We start from the raw sequence: 23,116 nt of genomic DNA on the forward strand, positions 1-23,116 counted from the left end.
GAGCCAGTCTTCGGTCTCCTGTTATAGAAGGTGGAGCCAACTAAGATGGCAGGCTCCTTCTCCAACCCCTGCTGACCCCAAGAAGCTTCCCTAAGATGGGGTTGGTAAGTGGTTGAGATTTTCAGTTTACTAATTTTGAAGGTAGACTTCATTTTTTAAAATAGCATGCAAAATCCTTTTTAATTTTTTTTTTTTTTTTTTGTAGTTGTAGATGGACAGCATGCCTTTATCTTATATGTTTATTTTTCTGTGGTGCTAAGGATTGAACCCAGTGCCTCCCACATGCTAGGCCAGTGCTTTGTCACCAAGCTACAGCATCAGCCCCGGCAAGCAAAATCTTAACAAAATGCTGAAAAATGAAGTGATGCTTTAAGTTATTCTGAATGATTTTGGTTCTGGTATTTTCTGAATGTATTTGACATGAATGAATTTGTCTTCTTTTACAAGGAAAAGCACAGGATTGAATTGCAGAGTCGACTGTTGATGGCACATACTCTTAGAGGATGCTCTTTGGAACTTGTTTTTTTGACCATGTGGCTATTGATTAAAGCACACATTGGTAAGATATGTCTAGAAGTTTATATTTAGAAAGATTTGTGTTTTAAATTCTCAGTTACAGATGACCTGTGTGTTTATTGTAAATGTACTGGTAACGGTCTTTTATAGTCAATATTTTGTCATTTAAACGGATAAGTCTGATTCTGTGTTTATAAGCAGTATATATTTTATTTGATTTGTTCCAATGATGAATGTAAGAGTCCAATCATATCATTTTCTTTTTAAAAAGTAGTTAGGTAACCCTGCTAGAAAACCCAACTGGTCTTCGTAAATTTATGATTTACTTTACAGTATATTTTAACAGAGGGTATTTATGGATAAATTAGTTATGCTAAAAAAATGGCTGACATTTTCTCTGCTTTTTTAATAAGAGTTTATTTTCAGCTTTCTGGCATATTAGAATCAAAGAAGATCAAAGAAACCAAGACCAAACATACAAATAAGATTTAAGAAAAAGAGAGACTCTATTTTAGCTTTGCAAATAAAAATAAAAAGAATTTTCAGTATTTTCTTTACTTGATTTAAATAAGTTCTTGCTAGGGTTGTGGGTCAGGGGTAGAGCACTTGCCTAGCATGCATGAGGCACTGGATTCGATTCCCAGCACCACATAAAAAATTAAATAAACAAAATAAAGTTATTGTGTCCATCTACAATTAAAACCATTTTTTTTAAAAAAAAGTTCTTTACCAGTTCCTATTTAAGGTAGTTGATCCAAGCATTCTTACAATTACTTTAAAAAAAAAAAAAAGACAATTTTCAGTGGAGGCTTTATATCATCCCTGAAAATTCAGGGTGAATCTTTGTTTCTGAGATTTTTAAATTGAACCTTGTCAATGAAAAGCCTCTTGAGGAAAGCAAAATGCTGAAAAATGAAGTAATGCTTTAAGTTATTCTGAATGATTTTGGTTCTGTTTTAATAAGCATTTAATGTGGCATCTGGAATGTAGTAAACAGTATAGAAAACTCTGTTAAGAAGAGGAATACATTCATGAAGTTTATATTAGCTGTTTCAGGTAAAAGTTCATCCACTCCAGGGTCTTACATCTTGAAGAAATATCAAAATATGGCATGGTAACACTCACTTTCCATCTTTGATGCCAACTCCCAACACACCAGAGCTTTTGAATGTTTTCTCTTTGTTATAAAATAATGTTGCAGATTCACACATATTTAATACCACGAATATAGCAAGAGAAGAATTATTCCTAAATATGATCCTAAAGTTTGCAATAGTCTTTTAAACCTGTCTTTTTTCTCTCTCTCAGTATGAGTATTGAAGTAAGCATTATAAATCACAAATAGTGATGAAAACAAATGCAATTTATTCTGGGAAGCCTTCTTTAATAGTCTGAAATTTTTACATACACAAGATGCTGGGTTTTCCTGGAACTGTGTTCCTGAATGTTCTTCCAATTCTACTTTCTCACCATCCTCCTATTTGTAGTTTTGATTACAGTATTACTGTTTTGAGAAGGATGAATGTTTTAATTTAAATACAGTTAGACTTTAATATGGTTGCTTCCTGCTCTCTTGTGCATCACCAATACTGCTAGAGTGATATAGGTTATTTATATTCCTGTAATCTGTTAGGTTTAATTTTATCCTGCTTTTGGGATTGCAGCAACCCTCCACTTTGAAATGGGCCTGTTATTGTCAATCAAGTATTGCTTTTGTATTTTATTGCAGATGTGTGCACGAAAGGAGATGTTACTGTGAAGCCCTCCGATATAATTTCACATGGATCAACTGTCAATATTTCATGTTCCTTGAAACCCAAACAAGATTGTTTACCCTCTTCCAGATTGAACACATTGGTCCTCTACAAGATAGACAAAAAGATTGGTCACTACCCCGGTCGCTCTGTCAGTATTCAAGTCACAGATCTTTCCCTTGGTTCAACCTTGTTTCGCTGCAGACTTGCCTGTGGGAGAAGTTATGAGACTCCAGTATGTGGGGCAGAGATCCTTGTTGGTGGTGAGCATTCCTTTCTTTCTTCTCCTATCACATGAAATATTTTATCTTGATGCCAATATAAACATCTTGATGTAAGAAGTCTAGAAATCGGTAGATTCAGGGGTCTTATTTGATAAGATTCTCCTTCTCTCTCTTTTCCTCCTCTTTCTTTCTTACTTTCCCTTCCTACCTACCTCTCTTTCTCTCCTCTGTGTCTGACCATTAAGACCATTTATTTACCTATTGTCCCTGGACTCTAATGGTAGGACACTGGATTTCTGCAGTTGGGTCTTTGTGCCTTCTTGACTTATGAACATTTGCTCAAAGCTGCAACTTCCAAAATACAGGAAAGATGTATCTGCTTCACCTTAGCAACTCAGGTGGATGACACATGGCGTAGCGCCTCTTCCCTCGTCATTTAGTACCTAAAACGTGGTCCTTCCATCCATGCTCACCCCTGACACTGGTCATTGTACTTATCAGAGGTTAAAAGAAAACCATGATTATACTTACAACCTTTTACTGGGATCTCTAGAAAATTGCCTGAAGCAAATCCGACATGCTAACACTTCAAAGGGGAAGGGGAGTTGTACAGTCTCAGGTAGGCAAGAATGAGGAACAGAGCCAGAAAATGAGTAAAAGCAAATACTATTTATGTGTCACTTAACAATGGGGATAATTCTGAGAAATTGGTCATTTGTTGATTTCAGCATTAAGCCAACATCTAGAGTAAGATGGGTACAAACAACATCATTGGGCAATACAATCTCATGGATCACTATCATATATGTGGCCCATCATTAATCAAAATATCATTGTGCAGTGGTGCATAAGGGCACAAGGTAGTGATATTCCTGAGCTGGCCATAGCTTCAACAGAAAATACATGTGGTTGTTGTCACTTAGGGACATCACGAAAAAGTGCATAGGGAAATACAGTGACAAAGGAAAGAAAGAAGAAATTAACTGACTCCAATTGGTCTAAGTTTACCTCATAGGACATCAACTCCCCTGCACTTCTGGCTCTCATTGCTTTCCTCCAGGAAGCTGCTGAGAGGAAAGAACTGAGATGTGACAGCTGGCATCTGCTGCATGAGCTACAGGCACAGGGTGAGCCAGCAAACACTTAGCTGCAGTTTGCAGCTACTCAGGTCCAATGGGGAAAGCTAGTGAGTATGCATGGACTTTGAATGATTCCATGGCACTTGTGCCTCAGGGATTTCAGGGAAGCTCTGGAGTGGCAGGTGAGAGGCATGAGACTAGGAATTGCTGTAGCAGGCTGGATGACCCAGCTTTAGGGACATGGCCCATGTCATAAAGGCAGTGATACAGAGCTCAGTGAGGTTTCCCGTAAAGGTGGAAACCTCTTCTCTGTGACCTATGAGGTTATGATTGCTGCCAGGCAATTTCCTGGAGAGCCATCAGAAGCATTGAGCAGATGACCAAGCAAATAGCCAGTCAGATCATTGGTGGAGAGGAGGCATAAACTAAGTTCAGTACTTCTCTTCCAGTTCAGGACCACCTGTTCAAAACATGTATGTATTGACCATGTGTTCTCACCATTGACAGTCCTGCAATAGAAGGTCCATCTGTGGGCTTTGAATCCCAGCCCTACTATGAACCATGAACCCCTACACAACTTAAATTCCATGAGTCTCAGTTCCTCTATCTGTGTTATAAAGATAATAATGCCTACTTTGTAGGATGGTTGCAGTGATTGTATGACCCTTATATGCAAAGTGCTTACTCCAATGCCAGGCACATAATGGCACTTAAGTGACTTGCACTAGGGTCACAGTTCCATCCAGTTGCACTCTTCTTTTTCATGCATGCATCATGCTGGGTAGCTGTGCATTGACCATAGACAAAATTATATTTTTTCTCAAAAAACACTCTTGGAACAGGTGTGGTAGTGCACGCCTATAATCCCAACAACTTGGGAGGCTGAGGCAGGAGGATCGACAGTTCAAAGCCAGCCTCAGCAACTTAGCAAGGCCTTAAGCAACTCAGTGAGACCTTGTCTCTAATAAAATATTAAAAAGGGCTGGGGATGTGGCCCAGTGGTTAAGCACCCTTGGATTCAAACCTCCATACCAACAAAAAACAAAACAAAAACCACCATTGGAGGATTAAGTTCTCGTTCAGTGATAGAGCCCTTGTCTAGCAGGCAAGGGTTCAATCACCAACACTGGAGGGGAAAAAAAAAAGGAAAGGAAAAGAAAAGAAAAAGAAAACACCATTGTTTCTTACCTCCCTTCCCTCAGAGCATCTGTCACGCAAGTAACTCACCATCTTACCAGATAGTGTTGCATATTTGCATTAGACGTTCTCAGCCCTGTAATATCAATTCCCAGGTGTCTACAGTGGTACTGGCATTTTCTTCTTTTTTGTAGTCCTACAACAGCTTTGACAGTACCTTTCGGATGTACTTAGCGATTTCATTCCACTTCATAGCTGTGCTCTCATAGATTAGAGTGCTGCAAACCCTTTTCACGTTTTACTTTTCCAGCCAGTATATGGGAACATATGTATGTGACAGTTTGCAGCATCAGAAGGTCTAGGGAGATGGTAAAGAGTATCTCTCATGGTTCAGTTCAGTTTGGTGGTGCTGCCGAATGTTGCATGTGCAATGCTCAAGTGTAAACCACACAATCAAATGGCTGCTCTTTGGGCAAGTTTAGCACTTTTGAGAAGAAGGATTGACTGGAAGTGACACCTTACTCTGGGTATGCAACTCATTCCAAGAAAAGACACAATGAATTTTGGTTTCACTCAATATAGTCAGCTCAATGCTATCTGGTGAGGGAGTAAGCAGCCTATTTTCTTTTTGTGGTAAGGGGTAGGCCATTGTATGTTGCATATCATCAGGGATCTATCATCAGGTTTTTCAGAACTAGGAATAGGCAAACTGTCTTTAAGCATTTTCTTCCCAGTTCTTTCTCATGCTTTGGCTTCTCTACTGCCCAGAAATCATTCAAATTATGTAGAAACTAAGCAATCAGTGCACAAGCTTAACCTCAGAAGATTGAACTTAGAAAATGAAGATAATAAATAAAAGACCTTGGGTTCTTGCTTTCTCTGTTGATATTTCTGAAAGCTGTTTTTCTAAAACTTTATTTCCCATATGATGTAGGGTTTTAAAAAATAATAATTACCCTAATCTTCTGACAGCGTCTTCTATTTTGAGTTCTATTGTAAGTTCATAAGAGTGCAGAGACTTTGATAGCTGCTTTTTCCTTGGCATCAGTTATTATACATTTATATCAAGGAGAATTTTGTCCAGTTTCCCCTGGAAAGACAGTCCTGGGCTAAGGGACATTTTGATTTCATGATCCACTGAACTCACATTGAAAATGTTGACTTACTCTATGGGTGAAAGTCATTGTCTTTAAGATGAATTTCCTCTTTTATAGGAAGGGTAGGAGTTGATTATTTATTATGTAAAGTGCCACGTTCTTTATCTTACTGGCTCACCAAAAGACTCGAGGTCTTTAAGGGCAAAAATGGCAACTGGGCACAAGTATTTGCTTTCTCTTCCCCTGAAATAAAGCCAAGATGCTATTAAGTTTTCCAATAGCACATATCCTCAAGGTCAAAAAGGATGGGAGGGGAGACACACCAAAACTAAAATTTTGAAGTTGGAAAGGAGATGGACCAATGATAACAGTTAGCCTACATAGGTAGCCAGGAGAAAAGTTGCAACCTAATATAAGGCAGACACCATTTGGGGGGAAAGACTCAGAAATTGACACCATGTACTTCTGGAAGGGACAGTAAAAGTAGGGTTAAAAATAGAAGATTTGACTGTAAATCTATTTGAAAAGTGCTTTGGGTACCTGAGTCCTTCCCAGCTTCATGCAGCCAGATAGGTGCTGCTTGCAGCACTGGAACCCGGAGGCTAGGGATGGGGGAATGCTGGATGAGAAGACTCAGCTTGAAAAGCACAGCAATCAATGGAATACTGGCATACAGCTTTCTTCAAGCCTGAACCCTCCTTCAGGCAGATTTTAAAATATTTTTTCCTAGGAAATCTGACCAGGCCAAGAGAAAATGCCTGAAAACATTGACAACAAGGTTTCTTCCCCTAAATCCAGATGGAGTGAAACCCAGAATCATCAAATGCCCCCACTGAACATAGAGCTGCAGTGTCCCACTCATGTATATGGGCAAAAATACCTGGATCGGAGGAAGACATCTAACAAGAACAGAAACCAAAACAAACTTATGGAACAAACCATAACAAAGAAGAAGAGATAACATGTAGTCAGAAGTGGTAAAAACTATTCTTAATACCCCTAGCAAATTAAGAGAAAATATTGTGAACAAAACAAAGGTATGATGCTATAAGAAGGAAATATACAGAAAACGCTCCCCTAAAATTTAAAAAAAAAAAAAAAAAAAAAAAAAAAGATAAGCAGAAAGGAAACCCTTTGAGGTTGTCTCTTCCTAGATAGTAGAACAAAAAGATCAAGAGATAAAATATAAAATAAGAAAACGTAACTTATGAAAATTATAGACTTTACTTTCCGAAAGAGAAAGAGAGGAAGGAATCATCAGAAAAATAGTGCAGGAAAGTTTCCCAAACTGAAAGAGAAGAGTTCCCAGAATGTATGAACCCTTTGAGAATCAATCAAGAAGGATGTTTGAAAATAGATCCCCAGTAAGTGCATCCTTGTGAAAATCCAGCATAATAGAGCCAAAAAGAAGAATCTATACTTTCCAAAGAGGAAAAATAGGCTCTATGCAATATCAGAATGACTCAAGGCCACAGAGAACAGCAGCAAACTGGAACATAGAAGAAAATAAAGCCCTGCCATCAGAGTACTGAGTGATAATTTCCTTTCAACTTAGAATCCTCCATCAGGCCAAAGCAGCAGTCTACCTGAAGGCAGAATGAAGACATTTTAAACCATGCTCAAACTATTTCCTTCCACACACCCTTTTGCAGAAAACTGTCAGAGGATACACTCCACCAACACAAGTAATTAGGTCAAGAAAGAAGAAGGCATAGAAGTCCCAATGCATCTGAATATTTGAAGTGATTCAGATAACTGGCCCGAGAGTTGTATTAATAAGGAAACAAATAGAAAAACAAGATAATGAATTACTAATTCCAAGACAAAAAGTTAATAGTATTCCAAATGGCTCAGACATGAGTAATGTGTATAGATGTATGTGTACATTGTATATATAAACACATACTGTATATTCATGTATATTCATGAATATATATTTATGTAGTATATACACATATCTGTATACATAATATTTACATTTATGTGTCTAGGTATACACATAAGCATAAACATATATATATTTATATTTTATATACAAGCATAATTTTTATATACACTGCATGCATATATATATATATATATATATATATATATAATCCATATGCATATATATATATAAGAAAAAGTCTGTTATTTTAGGAAAAGAGTTTTTTTATTTTAGTAAATAAAGCTATATGCCCCTTTAAAACAAAACTGAAGCTCTGAGATGGTAACTTGTCCAAGGTCACACAATGGACATTACTGTGCCATGTCTTTGGGTGCTAGAGACAAAAATGATGTTTATTTCATCAATCACATCTTTTGGAGAGGCAGGCACTATCTAGGGCTTCCATAGTATGCTTCTTTTATCTCACCCAAAAGAGCATCTATCTACATGTGGGTCTCAGTAATTAGGGAAGAGTGGGATGATGGGCTAAAGTTTTTTCTCTTACCTCCATTGAGTCTGAGAAGCTCCAATTTTGAGTCCTATCTTTGACTAGAAAATGACTTCATTTAAAAATACCTTCCTTGCAGTAGAAGGAACCATGCTTGTCTTGTACACCTTTGTATTTTCGCAGCTAACACTGTGCCTGGCCCGTGGAAGTTCCTCAGAGAGAACCTTTTATGTACATAAAGAATTACTTTGTAAATGTACATAAAGTGCTTCAAGCAATGTAGTGCAGAAATTAGATACAGGTAGCATAGCTCATGACTAGTGCAAGTGGGTAGAGGTCTTTGCAACCAGTTTCATGTTAGTGGAGAAAGATAGTCCTAATTTTCATAGGTTTCTAATATTGAATCGGCACCACTCTAGTAATGTTAGCTTATCATCACCAGGGGACGTACAGCTGGCAGTGGATGTTCACCTGTTAGGCAAAATGGTGGAACCTGGGATAAAAGGCTTGGACATGTCCGCCACCACTGGGCTGGAGCCCTGATCCTGCCATTTCATAATTTTTTTTTAAGAGAGAGAGAGAGAGAGAGAGAACACTTTTTAGTATTTATTTTTTAGTTTTCGGCGGACACAACATCTTTATGTGGTGCTGAGGATAGAATCCAGCGCCCCATGCTTGCCAGGCAAGCACACTACCGCTTGAGCCACATCCCCAGCCCCCATTTCCTAATTTTGCTGACTTGAGCCAGATAGTCCACCTAAGTCTTAGTTTCTTCTTTTATAAAATGAGGATGGTAATATTCAAATGGGATAGATTTGAACTTGACAGAAACTGGCTTTATCTGGATTTGTGAGGCTTGGGGGAGATATTATCATCTTGTTGGCAAATAATAGCAATGTGATTGATATTTCAAATATGATGTCTTAAACTCTTTCTTTTTTTTTTTTTAAGTTGCTCCAGAGCGGCCTCAAAACTTAACTTGTACACAGAAGGGAGAACATGGGACTGTGGCCTGTACCTGGGAGAAAGGACAAGAGACTTACATATATACTAAGTTCACTTTACAGTGAGTGAGATTGTGGTTTTTGTTGCTGTTTGTTTGTTTGTTTTTGCCACCTGCATGGGGGTGATGCTCTACCACTGAGCTACATCTCCAGCTCATGACTGCTCTTGCAGTGGTTTTGTAGGTCCTCTCTTAGATGACATTTAGCAACATCATCAGTTTTATGATATCGCCAGGAGAAGCAGCAACAGATACCTCAAGACAATTAAATGCTTAAGAATAAAATTCTATCATTCATCAATTAAAATTGTTGCAAACATCTTGTTGCAACCTAACATCTTGGGTCTGAATTCTAACTCAGAGGTTTTGTTAGGGAACCCAAGGCCAAGTTAGGGGTGTACTTCCTGCTCAGATATGGTTAGACTGACTATAAAATACCTTTCTTCTCCTTTGGAGTCACAGACTCTTAGGGCCATGATGTCTAAATAGACACTTCCTTATGGTAGCTTCTCATTATCTTAGAGGAATTTCTTTTTAAAGCAGAATTGGCTGATGTGAGAGAGTCCACAAGAGAAGAGAGCCTGGGGAGATTCCATTTTTTGGAGTAGGTTCCATATTCCTTTCCAAGACCCATTTGGTCTGCACTGTGCCTGAATGAGTTGGAGATGAGGAAAGACAGTGGGGCCAGGAATCTGGTCTGTCCACTGCTGTGCTGGGAGCTGTCACTTTTGTGCAGTCGATGTTGAGGTGGCCACAGATCCTTTGGATGATGGTTGTAACTGCTTGGGGGGAGCTAAGATGATAGCTAGGGTTTGGGGAATTCTGGCAGTGTAGACACATACACTCATCTACATAAATATCCAGAAAGGGAAAAAAAAAAAGTTCTACCAATGAAGAGAGAAAACAGAAATGTGGGAATAGAACATAAATATTCCTATAGTGTATACTCTAACAATAAGACTGACCTGAAAAGATTGTCTAAAATTTTGTATGTTTGAACCTTTTTATCTTTTGAACAGAACACATAAAGTATCTTGCTAAACACAATTTTATTCTGTTTATAGGTTAAATGGACCAAAAAATGTAACACGGAAGAAGCACTGCAGTAATTGTAATTGTTTGGACCTTGGAATCAGGCTATCCCCCGAGTTATCTGAATCCAGTTTCATGGCCACAGTTACTGCCACCAACAGTCTTGGAAGTTCTTCTTCATTTCCATCTACATTCACATTCCTGGACATAGGTACGTTTTATTTCACTTTTTATAAGTGTGATTCACTGGAACATGGAAATTATTATTATTTTTTAAATCACTCAAATCTTTTGCCGATAGCTGTTTTGACAGAGGTCGATGGGAAGTGGCCAGCAGTGCCTTTACCAAGCATAGGTAAAAGATAGAAGTTACTTTATTCAAGTGTAAGGCCACATGCCTATGGTCATGTAGAGATGGCTATGCCAAATGGGATCTTTTTATTGTCTTTACTAGAGAAATGAGTCCCTGACCTCAAACCCCATGAAAGTGCCTATTGCCAGTAATGCCATCAACTGAAAAGAGGGTCCCAGGAGCTCATTCAGGAAGCTCTGGGGAGGCCCTTCTATGCAGAGGTTTCTTTTTATCTCTATGGCTATTCCCACTGTTCAGATTGGCTACAAGTAGACCGGCTGGACGAGAGCAAACTACAAATAAGATTTATCAAAATATAAATGCATCTTGCTCTGAGAATACTTAGCTTCTACTCCCCTCATCAGTGTGGTTACTGGCATAAGCCAGTCCCAGCATGTATCTGAGCAAATATCATTGGCCCAGTTCAATCAGAGGCAGTTCTCAGGCATCCCAAGTTCTAACGATCCCAGGTGGGACTGGGCTTCTGGCCTGTCTGAAGTCTCCACCTCACTCTTCTCTGTTCCCATGGCACCTCTTTGCATAAATGCTGCTAACCATGAGTCTGATCACAGACATTGACCATGAACTTTCCTCCATACTTCTCCCCATCCCACTTCCCATCACTTTACATAAATCATTCATCTCTTTTCTTTGTTTGTTTTAAGACAGAGCTTAACTAATTTGCCAAGGCTGACCTTGGACTTGAGATTCTCCTGCTTCACTCTTCCAAGTCACTGGGAGTACAGGCGTGCACCACTGTACCGGGCTTCAAGACCATTCATCTCTAAGCTACCCTCTCTCTCCTTGTCCTTTCCTCTCTCCCTCCATCTCATTGCTATAAATTTTTCTACCAGCATTCTTCCTCCTAGAATTCTTCCTCCTAGAATTCTTTCCACTAGCTACGTCTGTCTTCTTAGTCACAGAATCTTTCAGGTTTGGAACATTGGTTTTCCTTTAATCATTGGATTAAGTGGAGTTGATACATGCATTACTTGCCAAAAATGAAGTTTAAATTTGGAGAAACCAACTTTATTTTTTTATAGTTTGCGTCAGTACATAAGGCAATTTCTGATCATGGAGCCTGAATCACACTTTTTTGTTTGTTCTGGTTATTAGTGAGGCCTCTTCCTCCATGGGACATCAGAATCAAATGTTCAAATGCTTTGGGGAGCAGATGTACCCTTCGATGGAGAGATGAGGGGTGGGTGCTACTCAGTCGTCTCAGATATCGGCCCAGTAACAGCAAGTCCTGGAATATGGTAATGGTCTTCAAGGGGAAGGGAGAAAACATTACAGTGTTCTTAGTATCCCTGCACAAACCTCTGTCTTATCATATCAGCAAAATATGGAGTTTAAGAATATTTAGGGGGTGAGGTATGATTCAGTGGTAGAATACTTGCCTAGCATATGAGAGGCCCCGGGTTCAATCCCCAGTACCACAAAGGAAAAAACAAAAAAAGAATATTTAGCCTGAGAGTACACACCTGTGATCTATCAGAAAGTCATGTGCATCTCTATTAACAAACATCTGGGTCATGGTTATGAATTTTTTTAAGCCAAAGGAATTTATAAACCAATGTTAATTTTCTACAATTTATTTTTAGTAAAGAATTTATTTCTCTTTGTTCTCTCATTCCCTAATCTATGTTACTTTTTAACATTTTTAAAAAACATATTGGAAAGAGGAATAACTAGGCAATGTCCACAGAGGCTTATGTGAAACTAACTAGTATGAAGAAAAGGCCTACAATTTGATATAATATTAGGCATTACATTTTTTGCAATAAAAAGGATAGAATTATGGTTTCTTCCAGAATTTTTGCAAAAGATAATGACTTATAATACTAACAGTGGATCAGTTTCACATATAGCTGATACCCAAAAGATGTAAAATAATTAAAAATTTTTTTGAAGCCAGTTCTGTGTCTGTGTTAAAACATTTTATCACATACCAATTTTACCCAAATAAAAAATGATCTCTAGTGTAGAAACTTCTACAGGGCTTTTTGAAAATGAAAGTTTTGAATTGTTAGTCATTTTCTAGCTAACTTTAGGATCTTCCTGGGAATGTGAATAGATGAGTTCTTAGTTCCCAGAGATTTCATTTTTGTTTTTTAAATGGGAAACTATTATTCAAGATTCAGGTCATGTATGTTCAGTAATGCAGTTATAAAAAGGGTCATCTGGCCTGGCTTCTTTTTTTTTATGTTAAAATTCTTTATGTAATTTAGTATTAACCATCACTTTAAAAAATTTTGCCAGGTACAGTGTCACACACCTGTAATCCCAGATACTCGGGGGACTGAGGCAGAAGGATTGTAAATTCAAAGCCAGACTCAGCAATTTAGTGAGGCTATAAGCTACTTAGCGAGACCCTGTCTCAAAATAAAACACAAAAAGGGCTGGGGATGTGGTTCAGAGGTTAAGCACCTTGGGCTCAATCCCTGTGTTTTAGTCAGCTTTTTCACCACTGCAAGTAAAAGACCTGATCAGCACATTTGTAGAGGAGGAAAAGCTTATTTGGGGGCTCTCAGTTTCACAGGTCTCAAGCCACAGACAGCAGAATCCATTCCTCAGAGCTCCAGGTGAGGCAGAACAACATGGCTGAAGAGTGTGGCAGAGAGAAGCAGCTCACATGATGATCAGAAAGCAAGGAGAGTGACTATTCTCCAGATAGAAAATTTATACCCCAAGGCCACACCCACAGGGACCACCTCCAACCACACCTTACCTGCATTCAATTACCACTCAGTTAATTTGATTAAGGCTCTTATAATCATTTCTCCTCTAAACCTTCCTTCATTGTCTCACACATGAGCTTTTGGGGGACACCTAATATCTAAACCATAACACCCTGGTACAAAAAAAAAAAAAAAACTTATTTGTTGTTTGTCCCACCATTGCAAAATTCTGTTCTTCAGCAAGATTAACTTACTAGTTTCCAAAAATGAGTAAGAATATGTGGTCTCTGTCACTAGACACTGGGGAGGGCCAGGGGCAAGGGGAGTTCAATAAGGGCATCAGAGCATAGCTAAGAGATTTCTTCTGATTCTTCTCTAACCCAGTAGGATGACTATTGCTTAAAAAAAAAAAAAATCTATGATATATTTCACATGACTCAAAAAGAAGATTGCTGAATTCCCAACACCTAAAAATGATTAATGTTTGAAAGGATGTACATGCTTATTACCCTGATTAGATTATTACACATTGTAGACAAGTATTGACATAATATACAAATATTATTTCTCAATTTGCAAAATTTTGTCCGATCAAGGTTAATGTCACAAATGCCAGAGGAAGACATGACTTGCTGGATCTGAAACCACGTACAGAATATGAATTTCAGATTTCCTCCAAGCTACATCTTTTTAAAGGAAGCTGGAGTGATTGGAGCCAATCACAGACAGCGCACACACCTGAGGGAGAAGGTATGTGTTCGAGGGAAAAGGAGGGAGAGGAGGAAAACATGGGAAGAGGAGGCGTGATGATTCCCTTGGAGTAGAATCTCTGAGGCACTTGTACTGAATCAGAAAATATGATTGCATTAACTAACAGGTCAATTTTGGGGCTGTGCTGGGGCTCAGTGGTGCACACTTACCTGATATGTGTGAGGCACTGGGTTCAATTCTCAGCATATAAAAATAAAGATCTATCAACAACTAAAAAATATTTTTTTAAAAAAAGTCAATTTTGACATTACCTTAAGTGTCCAGAGAGAGCGATGTTTATACTGCCAGAAAATTTTTAACATTAAGCAAGTCCTTTTGCCACTGGTCCCATAGGCTACAAGTTTGTGACTCGGTAATGTTGGGTTAGACTTATATCTATTTCTCCTCTTATTTTAGTAACTCTTGTTTTATTCCACAAAGCTGTACCCAGTAATTAACCTCATTCCTTTATAGTTAACCTTGATACATTTTATCTTTTTGATCCTCTGAAAATTAAAATGACCCCTATGAGCCATACTAAAAGCTTGAAAGAAGGTAGGCTCAGAAGACATAATATTCTAAAATAAAATGTAATATCTAGCAATTCTTCCTCCTCCAAATATACAGTGCAGCACTTTTTCAAGCCTTTGATCTTTAGTGCTCAAATAAGCACCACCACACCACCCACAGCTGGGAAAAACACAGCAAATGTATTTTTTGGTCTATTAGACTTTTCTTTTTGGTGATTATTGGAGAAGCAATTTTTTTGAAGTGTAAGCAAACATCTTTTTGAAGAAAAAAATGTCTACATAAACTTTATGTCAATATTACAGGTTTGGGGGCTGGGGTTGTGGCTCAGTGGTAGAGTGCTTGCCTAGCACATGTGAAGCATTGGGTTTGATCCTCAGCACCACATAAAAATAAATAAAATAAAATAAAGGTATTGTGTCCACCTACAACTTAAAAAAAATTTAATAATATTACAAATCTTTGAAGATACAAGAAATTATCATCTAAATATTAGTTTTTGAAAGTACTCAATTACCTGGCACAGTGGCACATGCCTGTAATCCCAGTGACTTGGGAAGCTGAAGCAGGAGGATTCAAAGCCAAGCCTCAGCAACTTAATGCCACCCTGTCTCAGAATAAAAAATGGGTTGGGGATGTACATCAGTGGTAAAACACCCCTGGGCTCAATTTCCAGTGACCAAAAAAAGAAAAAGAAAAAGCATCATTCAATTAATGATACAGTATAGAATTTTTCCTAATTTATGTAAATTTGGCTCAGAGGAAAATTATTGGTATATAGTCCATTGCTTATTATCTGGAGCTTTCATGGTTTGGGGGGTGGGGTGTGATATCCGGGATTGAACTCAGGGGCACTCGACCACCAAGCCACATCCCCAGCCTTTGTATTTTATTTGGAGACAGGGTCTCACTGAGTTGCTTAGCGCCTCTCTTTTGCTGAGGCTGGCTTTGAACTCGCCATCCTCCTGTCTCAGCTTCCTGAACTGCTGGGATGACGGGCGTGAGCCACTGTGCTTGGCTCTTTCATGATATTAATGTGAGAAAACCTAAATGCTTGTTTGTGAGACTCGTGGATATGTGTACAGGTAAAATAGACTTGCGATCATGTTGCACTAGTTTTCTTCAAGCCCCTGGTGGCTTTTGGTAACTGATGACACTTAGTGATGGTGCTCCAATGGCATTCAAGTTCTGACAGGGGATCTATTAACAGAATATTATACCTACTATATAATTTGTGGAATAATCTTAGTCTTCTTTTCTTCTTATACTAAGTACATTTCTCTGTTTAAAGATTTTTTAAATGAATTCATCCAACAAATGATAATTAATTACCTCTCATTTTCTGAAAAAATATCTTGTGATGTTGGTCTTGATCGGAGAGGTATGAAAAGATTTTTCTATTCGTATTTTTTGAAAGCATTTATCTCTTCAATTAAAACTTCAAGGCAGGGTGGTATAACTCTTATATCCTAAATCATAAACCATTATCATGTCCAAGAGCAGCACCTGGTCCCAGTGGTGAGGCTGCCGGTGGCAGTAAGCTGAACCCAGGTGGCCCCTTATCAAAGTCACTGCAGGCGTTCATAGAGAAACCGAGCTCTGAGACACAGGCTCACCAAGCTCCTCGGCTTCCTTTCCACATCTGAATCTCCCTTTTCTGTGTTCAATCTTTCTGGGGGTTGTCATAGGGTCTCTGTTCTTGCCCCAAGCTGCGTGGTTTTCGGCCCTTACCACAGTTTCTGTATCGGTTTCTTTATGAAACACCAACTGATGTAAACCTAAAAGGTGTGAATTTTTTTTAACACTTCTTCCTTTTAACCCTTTAGATGTGTACTCATATATAACTTGGCATTAAAAAAATTACTAGTAAGCTTTTTTTAGGTACTCTCAAAAACTGTGAATGATTGCAACCTTGAATTCCCCAAATGGAGAGGAACCTACTGTCTCTTGGTGACCAGGGCAGCTCCTTACTTCATTTCAGCAGGGTGAGGGAGTTCTTCACTCCATATGGACCTTTCTTTTGTTATTAAGTTCAACTCCTCTAATGGCCTTCCAGGAGAAATGACCACTAAGTAAAGGGTAGAAATAAAGAAACCACTTTCCTGTGTTTAAGAGAACAATTCCCAAATCAATACCCATCAAAGACAGACCTGATACTGGGAAGTGAGCAACTGTATTTCCCTTCCAAGGGAGTACATTCTGGAATCTGGGCTTTGAGGTGTTCAGACAAACATGAGAATAGGCTAGGTGCTGGGGAAGGTGATCCCTCACCATTCAGAACACCCAGTAGAAGTCTCCACAATGATGAATAAGATGTTCTTTAGAACATCTTGCCAGTATGTTTCTATCTGTTCATTCTCCATTTTTTAAAAGTCTTATTTACATGTTTGGCATTAATCAACTCTGTTATAGACAATTAACAAAGCAGATCTAGATAGTAAATATTTTCAGTTTCATGGGCCATATAGTCTCTGTCACAACCACTAAACTTTGCTGCTGTAGTATGCAAGCGATTATTGACACTGTCAATAAAGAGACACAGCTGGGTTCCAATAAAACTTTATTTGTGGACACTGACATTTGAAATATTACATAATTTTGTCACTAAAAATGATCCCTCTTGGGTTGGTGGTGTGGCTTAGTGGTAGAGCTCTTGCCTGGCATGTGTGAGGCACTGAGTTCGATCCTCAGCACTACAGAGAAAAATAAATAAAGTTATCTGCAACTAATATATATAAGAAAGATTCCTCTTTTAATATTTTTCAACCCTTTAAAAATGTAAAAAACATTATTAGTTTGCTATTATACAAAAATGGACATCAGACTGGCTTTAGCCCATGGGCCATAAGCATGTCAACCCCTAAACTAACTATAACCAAACTGGTTGGCATCCTACTTGTCTCTTTGCCTAATGCTTGAAGGGCACAAGAATGAATGGTTCTTGACCTTTCAAAATTTTGAAAATTTTTTTGCTGGAGCCAAACATCCTTTACTCCCTTTTCTTCAGTCCTTTGAGTCTCCTCTCAGATTAGCACCTATCCTGGAAGAGTGAACACTTTTGCTCAGCTTTTTGACCAGATGGTGACCACCCCAATAGAAAGCAATGTTTGTTCATGAATCCCTCCAAACAGAAACCACTGGAGAGAATATATGCTTTTCTGCATGGTCAATAGAATATTTATGTCTCAGGAACTATGCCAGGTACTAGGACATAATGGCAACCAGTCAGAATTTCAGGCTGAAGCAATTACAGTTTATCTTGGAAGGCCAGGGAAAGATTCCCAGGGGAGGTAACACCAAGATAAAATGCAAAATCCAAAGGGAATCTGGTGGTTTTCCTCACTACTGTGAACTAAATATTTATATCCCCACAAAAATTCCTATGTGGAAGACCTAACCCCTGTTGTAATGGTATTAGAAGGTGGGATCCTTGGGAAGTAGTTAGATCTTGAGGGTGGCGCCCTCATAAATGGCACAGTGCCCTTATAAGAAAAGGAAACAACAGCTCACACTCTCTCTGTTTGCCATATGAGGATACAGCAGGAAGAGGGCTCTCACCAGACACCAGAGCTCATAGAACTGTGATCTTGGACTTCCTCCCTCCAGAACGGTGAGAAATAGATATTTGTTGTTTAAGCCAGTCAGTTTGTAGCATTTTTGTCATAGTAGCCAAAACTGGTTTAGGCACTCCATCTAGAACATAAATCCGACAGGCTCATTGCAGTAGGGAAAGGGAGCTACTTCCTCCATGAAATACTTGATTCTCTTAAGTCTCATGTTCCAACCACCTATTTCTTCATCTCTTCACTTAAATGTCAGTGATATCCCAAACCACAAGTAGCCTCAATAAAGACTTACGTTTTTCCTCCAAAATGAGATGTTTCTGAAGTGCTTCTGCTTCAGTCTTTCCCACCTCAGTAAACCATCACCTTCCTCATCATGAAAGTCTCTTTTGCACATGGCACCTCTATCCCAGGTTGTGTGTTTGCCCTCCTCACATATAGCTCCCACAAATATGCCCTTCACTTGTTTATGAGCTTTATAAATGTATATACTATACGTAATCTGCAATTCACTTTTCTCCTTCAGTGCTCTAACAAAGCCCTCATTGATTGTAGTATGGAAGAAATGATGTGGGTGAACTAGGACACTTGATTTCCTCACCATCTTCTCATGTACAATAGTGTCTCCAAATAAAGTCTTTGCATGATAAATTAAAAAAGAAAAGAAACACTCCCTGAAATTGTGATCTGGATGTTAAAAGGTTGTGTTTCTTGAAGAAGTGGGAAAAAGATGGAGGAAATATTCAAATATATCCAATGCTGCTGCTAAGCCCCATGAAATAACAGAAGACATGACTGTGAGATTTGGCAACATGGCCAGCCAGGAGCTGTGCCCGTAGCATGGCAGAGGAATCTCAGCTATTATGGGGTGAGAGCAAATGTGGAGTAAGGAAATGAAGGAATCAACAATTCGCAGTTCTTTTCAGAAAGTTCTATGAAAGAGAAGAGATGTGAGGTGGCATTGGGTATCAGGTAATTCTGGGTTTTGGGCTGGGGTTGTTGCTCAGTGGTAGAGTGCTCACCTTGCATGTGTGAGGCACTGGGTTTGATTCTCAGCACCACATAAAAATAAAATAAAGGTGTTGTGTCCATCTACAACTAAAATAAATTTAAAAAAGAAATTCTGGTTTTGTTTTTAGGCTCAGAGATAATGCAGTGTACTTACAAGGGAAAAATAAGGGCCCAGCAGACAGGGAGAATGAATGATACAGGGAAGTGGGGAATAGATGTAGGAGAGAGGTTCTTGATTGAAACAAGAGGAGGGGATTCAGAGCTCAGGTTAAGGATTTGGGTGGGGATGGGAGTAAGATGCTCCAACCTTGTAACAGAAGGAGTGTTGGGTTGCTGATGGGGAAGTTTGGAAGTGTTTTCTCTTTTCTTTTTTTTGTACTGGGAAATGAACCCAGAATGTACTGCTCTATCACTGAGTTACATCCCAGCCCTTTTCATTTATTTATTTGTTTGTTTATTTATTTATTTTTTGAGGCAGAGTCTCACTAAGTTGCCCAGGCTAATCTCGAACTTGCAATTCTTGTGCCTCAGTTTCCCTAATGGCAGTTTGAAAGTTATCATGGTGGAGGAAATGAGGGAATTCCTGTCTGATTGTTTTCCTTCACTCCGTGAAACCAGAGGCAGTCATGAGTTGAGAGAAATAGATGATTGCAAGTGGGCAGGTGCGGGTACTGACAATACCAGCCCTTGGGAACAGCCCTCATGTGCACAATGAACCACCAAGAATAACGACAGGAAAGAGGTAGAAAGGGAGAGAGTGAACCAGTGCTAAGTCATCAGGCAAGAGAGATGGGGGAATCTTCCAGACTTCACAGGCAGCTCAGCAGGTGACAATGTCTGAAGGTGTGGCTCTACTTCTAAACCCTTGTCTACTCAAGTAACTGGAAGACCTGATTGAATTGAGTATTAGAAACTAGATGTTAGATGAATGTCATCACATCCCAAAAAGTGGACATCAAGGAACCAAGAGGATAAATGGCTTACCTCTGGGTTGCCTGCCCTGAGCATGATTTAGACCAGGATGAGACAAAAACCCTTTGTTCCCTCTCCATTCGCATTGTTCTTGATCTCTCCACTTTCCCTGGCTGGGAAATTCCTGCAGAGCGACTTCTGTCCTCCCTGTGATTCAGGTTCCTGTGTCCAGGCTCCCTGCACTGGCCTCAGCTTCAGATATGGATGCTAATCTCAAAAGCAGCATGCGGCTTGGCTCTGATTTGTTTACCACCTAAACCGATTCTTAGAATCCTAGAATCTCAGCATTGCAGAATGAACTCTCAAGGTCATTACCCATTTGGGCTAGTCTCCTGATTAATATAGGAGCCCCTCTCTTTTCACTTAGATAGCTTTCTCCTCGTTCAGTCCTCCTGCTTTCCCCTTTACACAGAAGGTAGTCTCATCTCAGAAAGGCTGACTTCCATTTCTCATATTTGTATTTTTAGTCATTTTTACCCATTTGCGTTGAATTCACTTGATGGCCTTGGCCTTTGACTTTCTTTTTCTCGCTTGTCTGTAATAGTTTTCTCTGTCTTTTGTTAGACAACACTGAGGTTAGAACTTTAAGTGATTTTGTGACAGTTGAATGTCAAAGGATTCTTCTATTAGCCCTTATGTTGCTTTAAGCAGCAGAGATTTGACACCCCTGATCATGAAATTTTACACTTTGAAACTCAGAGAGATTCAACTAATGATTTCTCTCCTGTGGAGGCATAACACCACAGGTGGGCGCCTTTCAAATTTCAGTTTCACTGCAATTTATTCTGGGAAGAGAGTGTCATTCTAGAATTTGATTCTTTGCTCTGTAATAATCTATTACATTGGGGATCTTTAACGAGGCAATGAACATTTCTTTTAAATTTGTTACCAGTATGTAATGAATTGAAGGCATTTACTGCTATGAGCAAGTCAACTGATTTGATGCTGAGCACACTTAATCCTAATTACATAGTTGAAGTCTAGACTGTCGAGTTTGCAGAATGTTCATATCTTTGCACAGTATAGTGGACTGTCATGGGACAGTGGGACCTTTGGAGAAGCCAGAGCTAGGGGCTCAACTCTCCTCTTTGCCATTTACCAGCTAAATGTTTTGTTTTGTTGTTTTGTTTTTTCTTTTTGAGACGCTTAATCACTGAGCCAAATCCCTAGTCAGTTTTATGTTTTATTTTGAAACATTGAAACAGGGCCTCGCTAAGTTGCTGAGGCTGGCTTTGAACTTGCAATCCTCCTGTCTCAGCCTCCCAGGCTGCTGGGATTACAGGTGTGTACCACCATGCCCAGCTTCTAAGCCTTTTGTAAACCATCTGTCCTCAGCCTCCTTATCCTCAGCTGAACAGCAGTGTGCTCCGTTCCCACCCCCTGCGCTGTGTGAGGATCAGATGAGATATGGGCATGAACTGCCCGAGCATTACCTGGCTCTAAGGAGGTGGTAATGTGTTCAAGGTCAGGTTCTCTTTCTTCAGTGGCCTATAATGTTTTCCTTTTGTCATCTAGACTAGAAGATAGAGGGCCCAGGTTTGATTTCTGGGACGCTCTTCATAATCCTGAGGAATTGAGAGTGTTTTCAGAATGGTTAGTGGAAGCTTTTCTTACCTCTCAGTCCTCACCACAGGGGTAAATATTATCACTGATGGGAAGATGGAGGGACCAAAAGTCTTTAGCAAAGAGCAGAGGTGGGTATTTAGAAAACACAAAAAGTGAAGAGGATGAGAGAATCAGAAAAAGGAAGTGACAAAAGAATATCCAAAAACAGGCCCTCCTGAAAGGGGTGGGAGGATTCTAGAGAAATTGTAAGCTTTCTCAGAGCCAGGCCACTGCGTGATACAGAGCCAAGGCTGTGAACTACTGTGGGATCAGCAGTCTTGTGTTCAAAGCCTCCCTTCTCTGATTATTGGTTCTGGGGTCTGGAACAAATTTCTTAAGATTTAAGCGCTTCAGTTTTCAAATAAAGAAAATGGCGAAAGCTGAATCTGCTGAGAGCTTACCATGTGCCAGCTCTCTCCATTTAGATTCTCAAGACAGCCCCATGTGAGGGACAGAATTATCTTCCTCACTCGACATGGGGAAACTGGCTGAAGGACACAGTTAGTGCTTATTTAAGAGCTGTAGATGGCCTGGCTCTGGAGCTCACACGTGAACCACGACACCAACCTGCATCATGGGGTGTAGGGATGTTACTGAAAGCTCAGTCCTTGTACCCTATGCCAACCCAATAATGAGGATATGGTTTTGAGAAAAAGGAAAAAGAAGGCTTATTGCTTTGTTAGCAAAGGAGGAACACAGGAGACTCCTGTCCCAAAGGCTATGATTCTGCCATCAGCAGGAACAGGGACTTTTAAAGAGGTGACTCAAAGGCTACATTCCACCTCTTCTCTGTTGGAGTTGTAATTCACTTGCTAATTTGGGAGATAGTCATTTCTGAGATCTTCTAGTGCCATGGTGGGTGTTGTACTCAAGGACAGATAACTCTGCCTAGGATGAGGAAGAAAGGTAATCTTGTTTCCCCTGAGATTAGGGAGGAGTAGGGAGAGAGGAAGAGAAAGAAACATATCTATTTTAAAAATAAGTTGCAGGGGCTATGTTTAAAGCATAAAGTGGACCATTGTTAGAGGAAGGATGTGAGATGGAGATGTAAATAGGCTCCCTTTCCCTTTTGCTCTTCTTCTCTCCTTGGCTGCTTATCTTCTGTTATCTAGAGTAAAACTTAATTTTCTAGAAATTTCCACCTGGTTAAATGGAACTTTCTATTACAGAAGGAATCCCAAAGTAGCCTCACATCAAATACACCTTAAGTTTCACTGTTAAAGAAGTTGGCACAGTGGCACACGCCTGTAATTCCAGTGGCTCGGGAGGCTGAAGCAGAAGGATCACAAGTTTGAAACTCTTGATCAGCAATTTAGCTAAGCAACTCAGTGAGACATTGTCTCTAAATAAAATATAAAAAGGGGGAGGGATGTGGCTCAGTGGTTAAGCATCCCCAGTACAAAAAAAATAAATAAATAAAAGGAAGTTGGGTTGGTA

At 39.4% G+C, this 23,116-nt stretch overlaps 1 protein-coding gene across 1 annotated transcript in view; it reads left to right on the forward strand.

Moving 5' to 3' along the window:
- The first annotated feature begins 483 nt into the window (after window positions 1-483).
- Il12rb2 (interleukin 12 receptor subunit beta 2) overlaps window positions 484-23,116 on the forward strand; it is a 74,811-nt gene continuing 52,178 nt past the window's right edge. The window contains exons 1-6 of the mRNA XM_027949552.2: window positions 484-559; window positions 2,246-2,533; window positions 9,134-9,248; window positions 10,250-10,428; window positions 11,686-11,828; window positions 13,847-14,000. Of these exons, the coding sequence (XP_027805353.2) occupies window positions 484-559; window positions 2,246-2,533; window positions 9,134-9,248; window positions 10,250-10,428; window positions 11,686-11,828; window positions 13,847-14,000 (955 nt within the window). The remainder of the gene's footprint in view (window positions 560-2,245; window positions 2,534-9,133; window positions 9,249-10,249; window positions 10,429-11,685; window positions 11,829-13,846; window positions 14,001-23,116) is intronic.

The sequence above is a fragment of the Marmota flaviventris genome, chromosome 10 (assembly GCF_047511675.1).
Source record: "Marmota flaviventris isolate mMarFla1 chromosome 10, mMarFla1.hap1, whole genome shotgun sequence".
In the NCBI taxonomy this organism is placed as follows: Eukaryota; Metazoa; Chordata; class Mammalia; order Rodentia; family Sciuridae; genus Marmota; species Marmota flaviventris.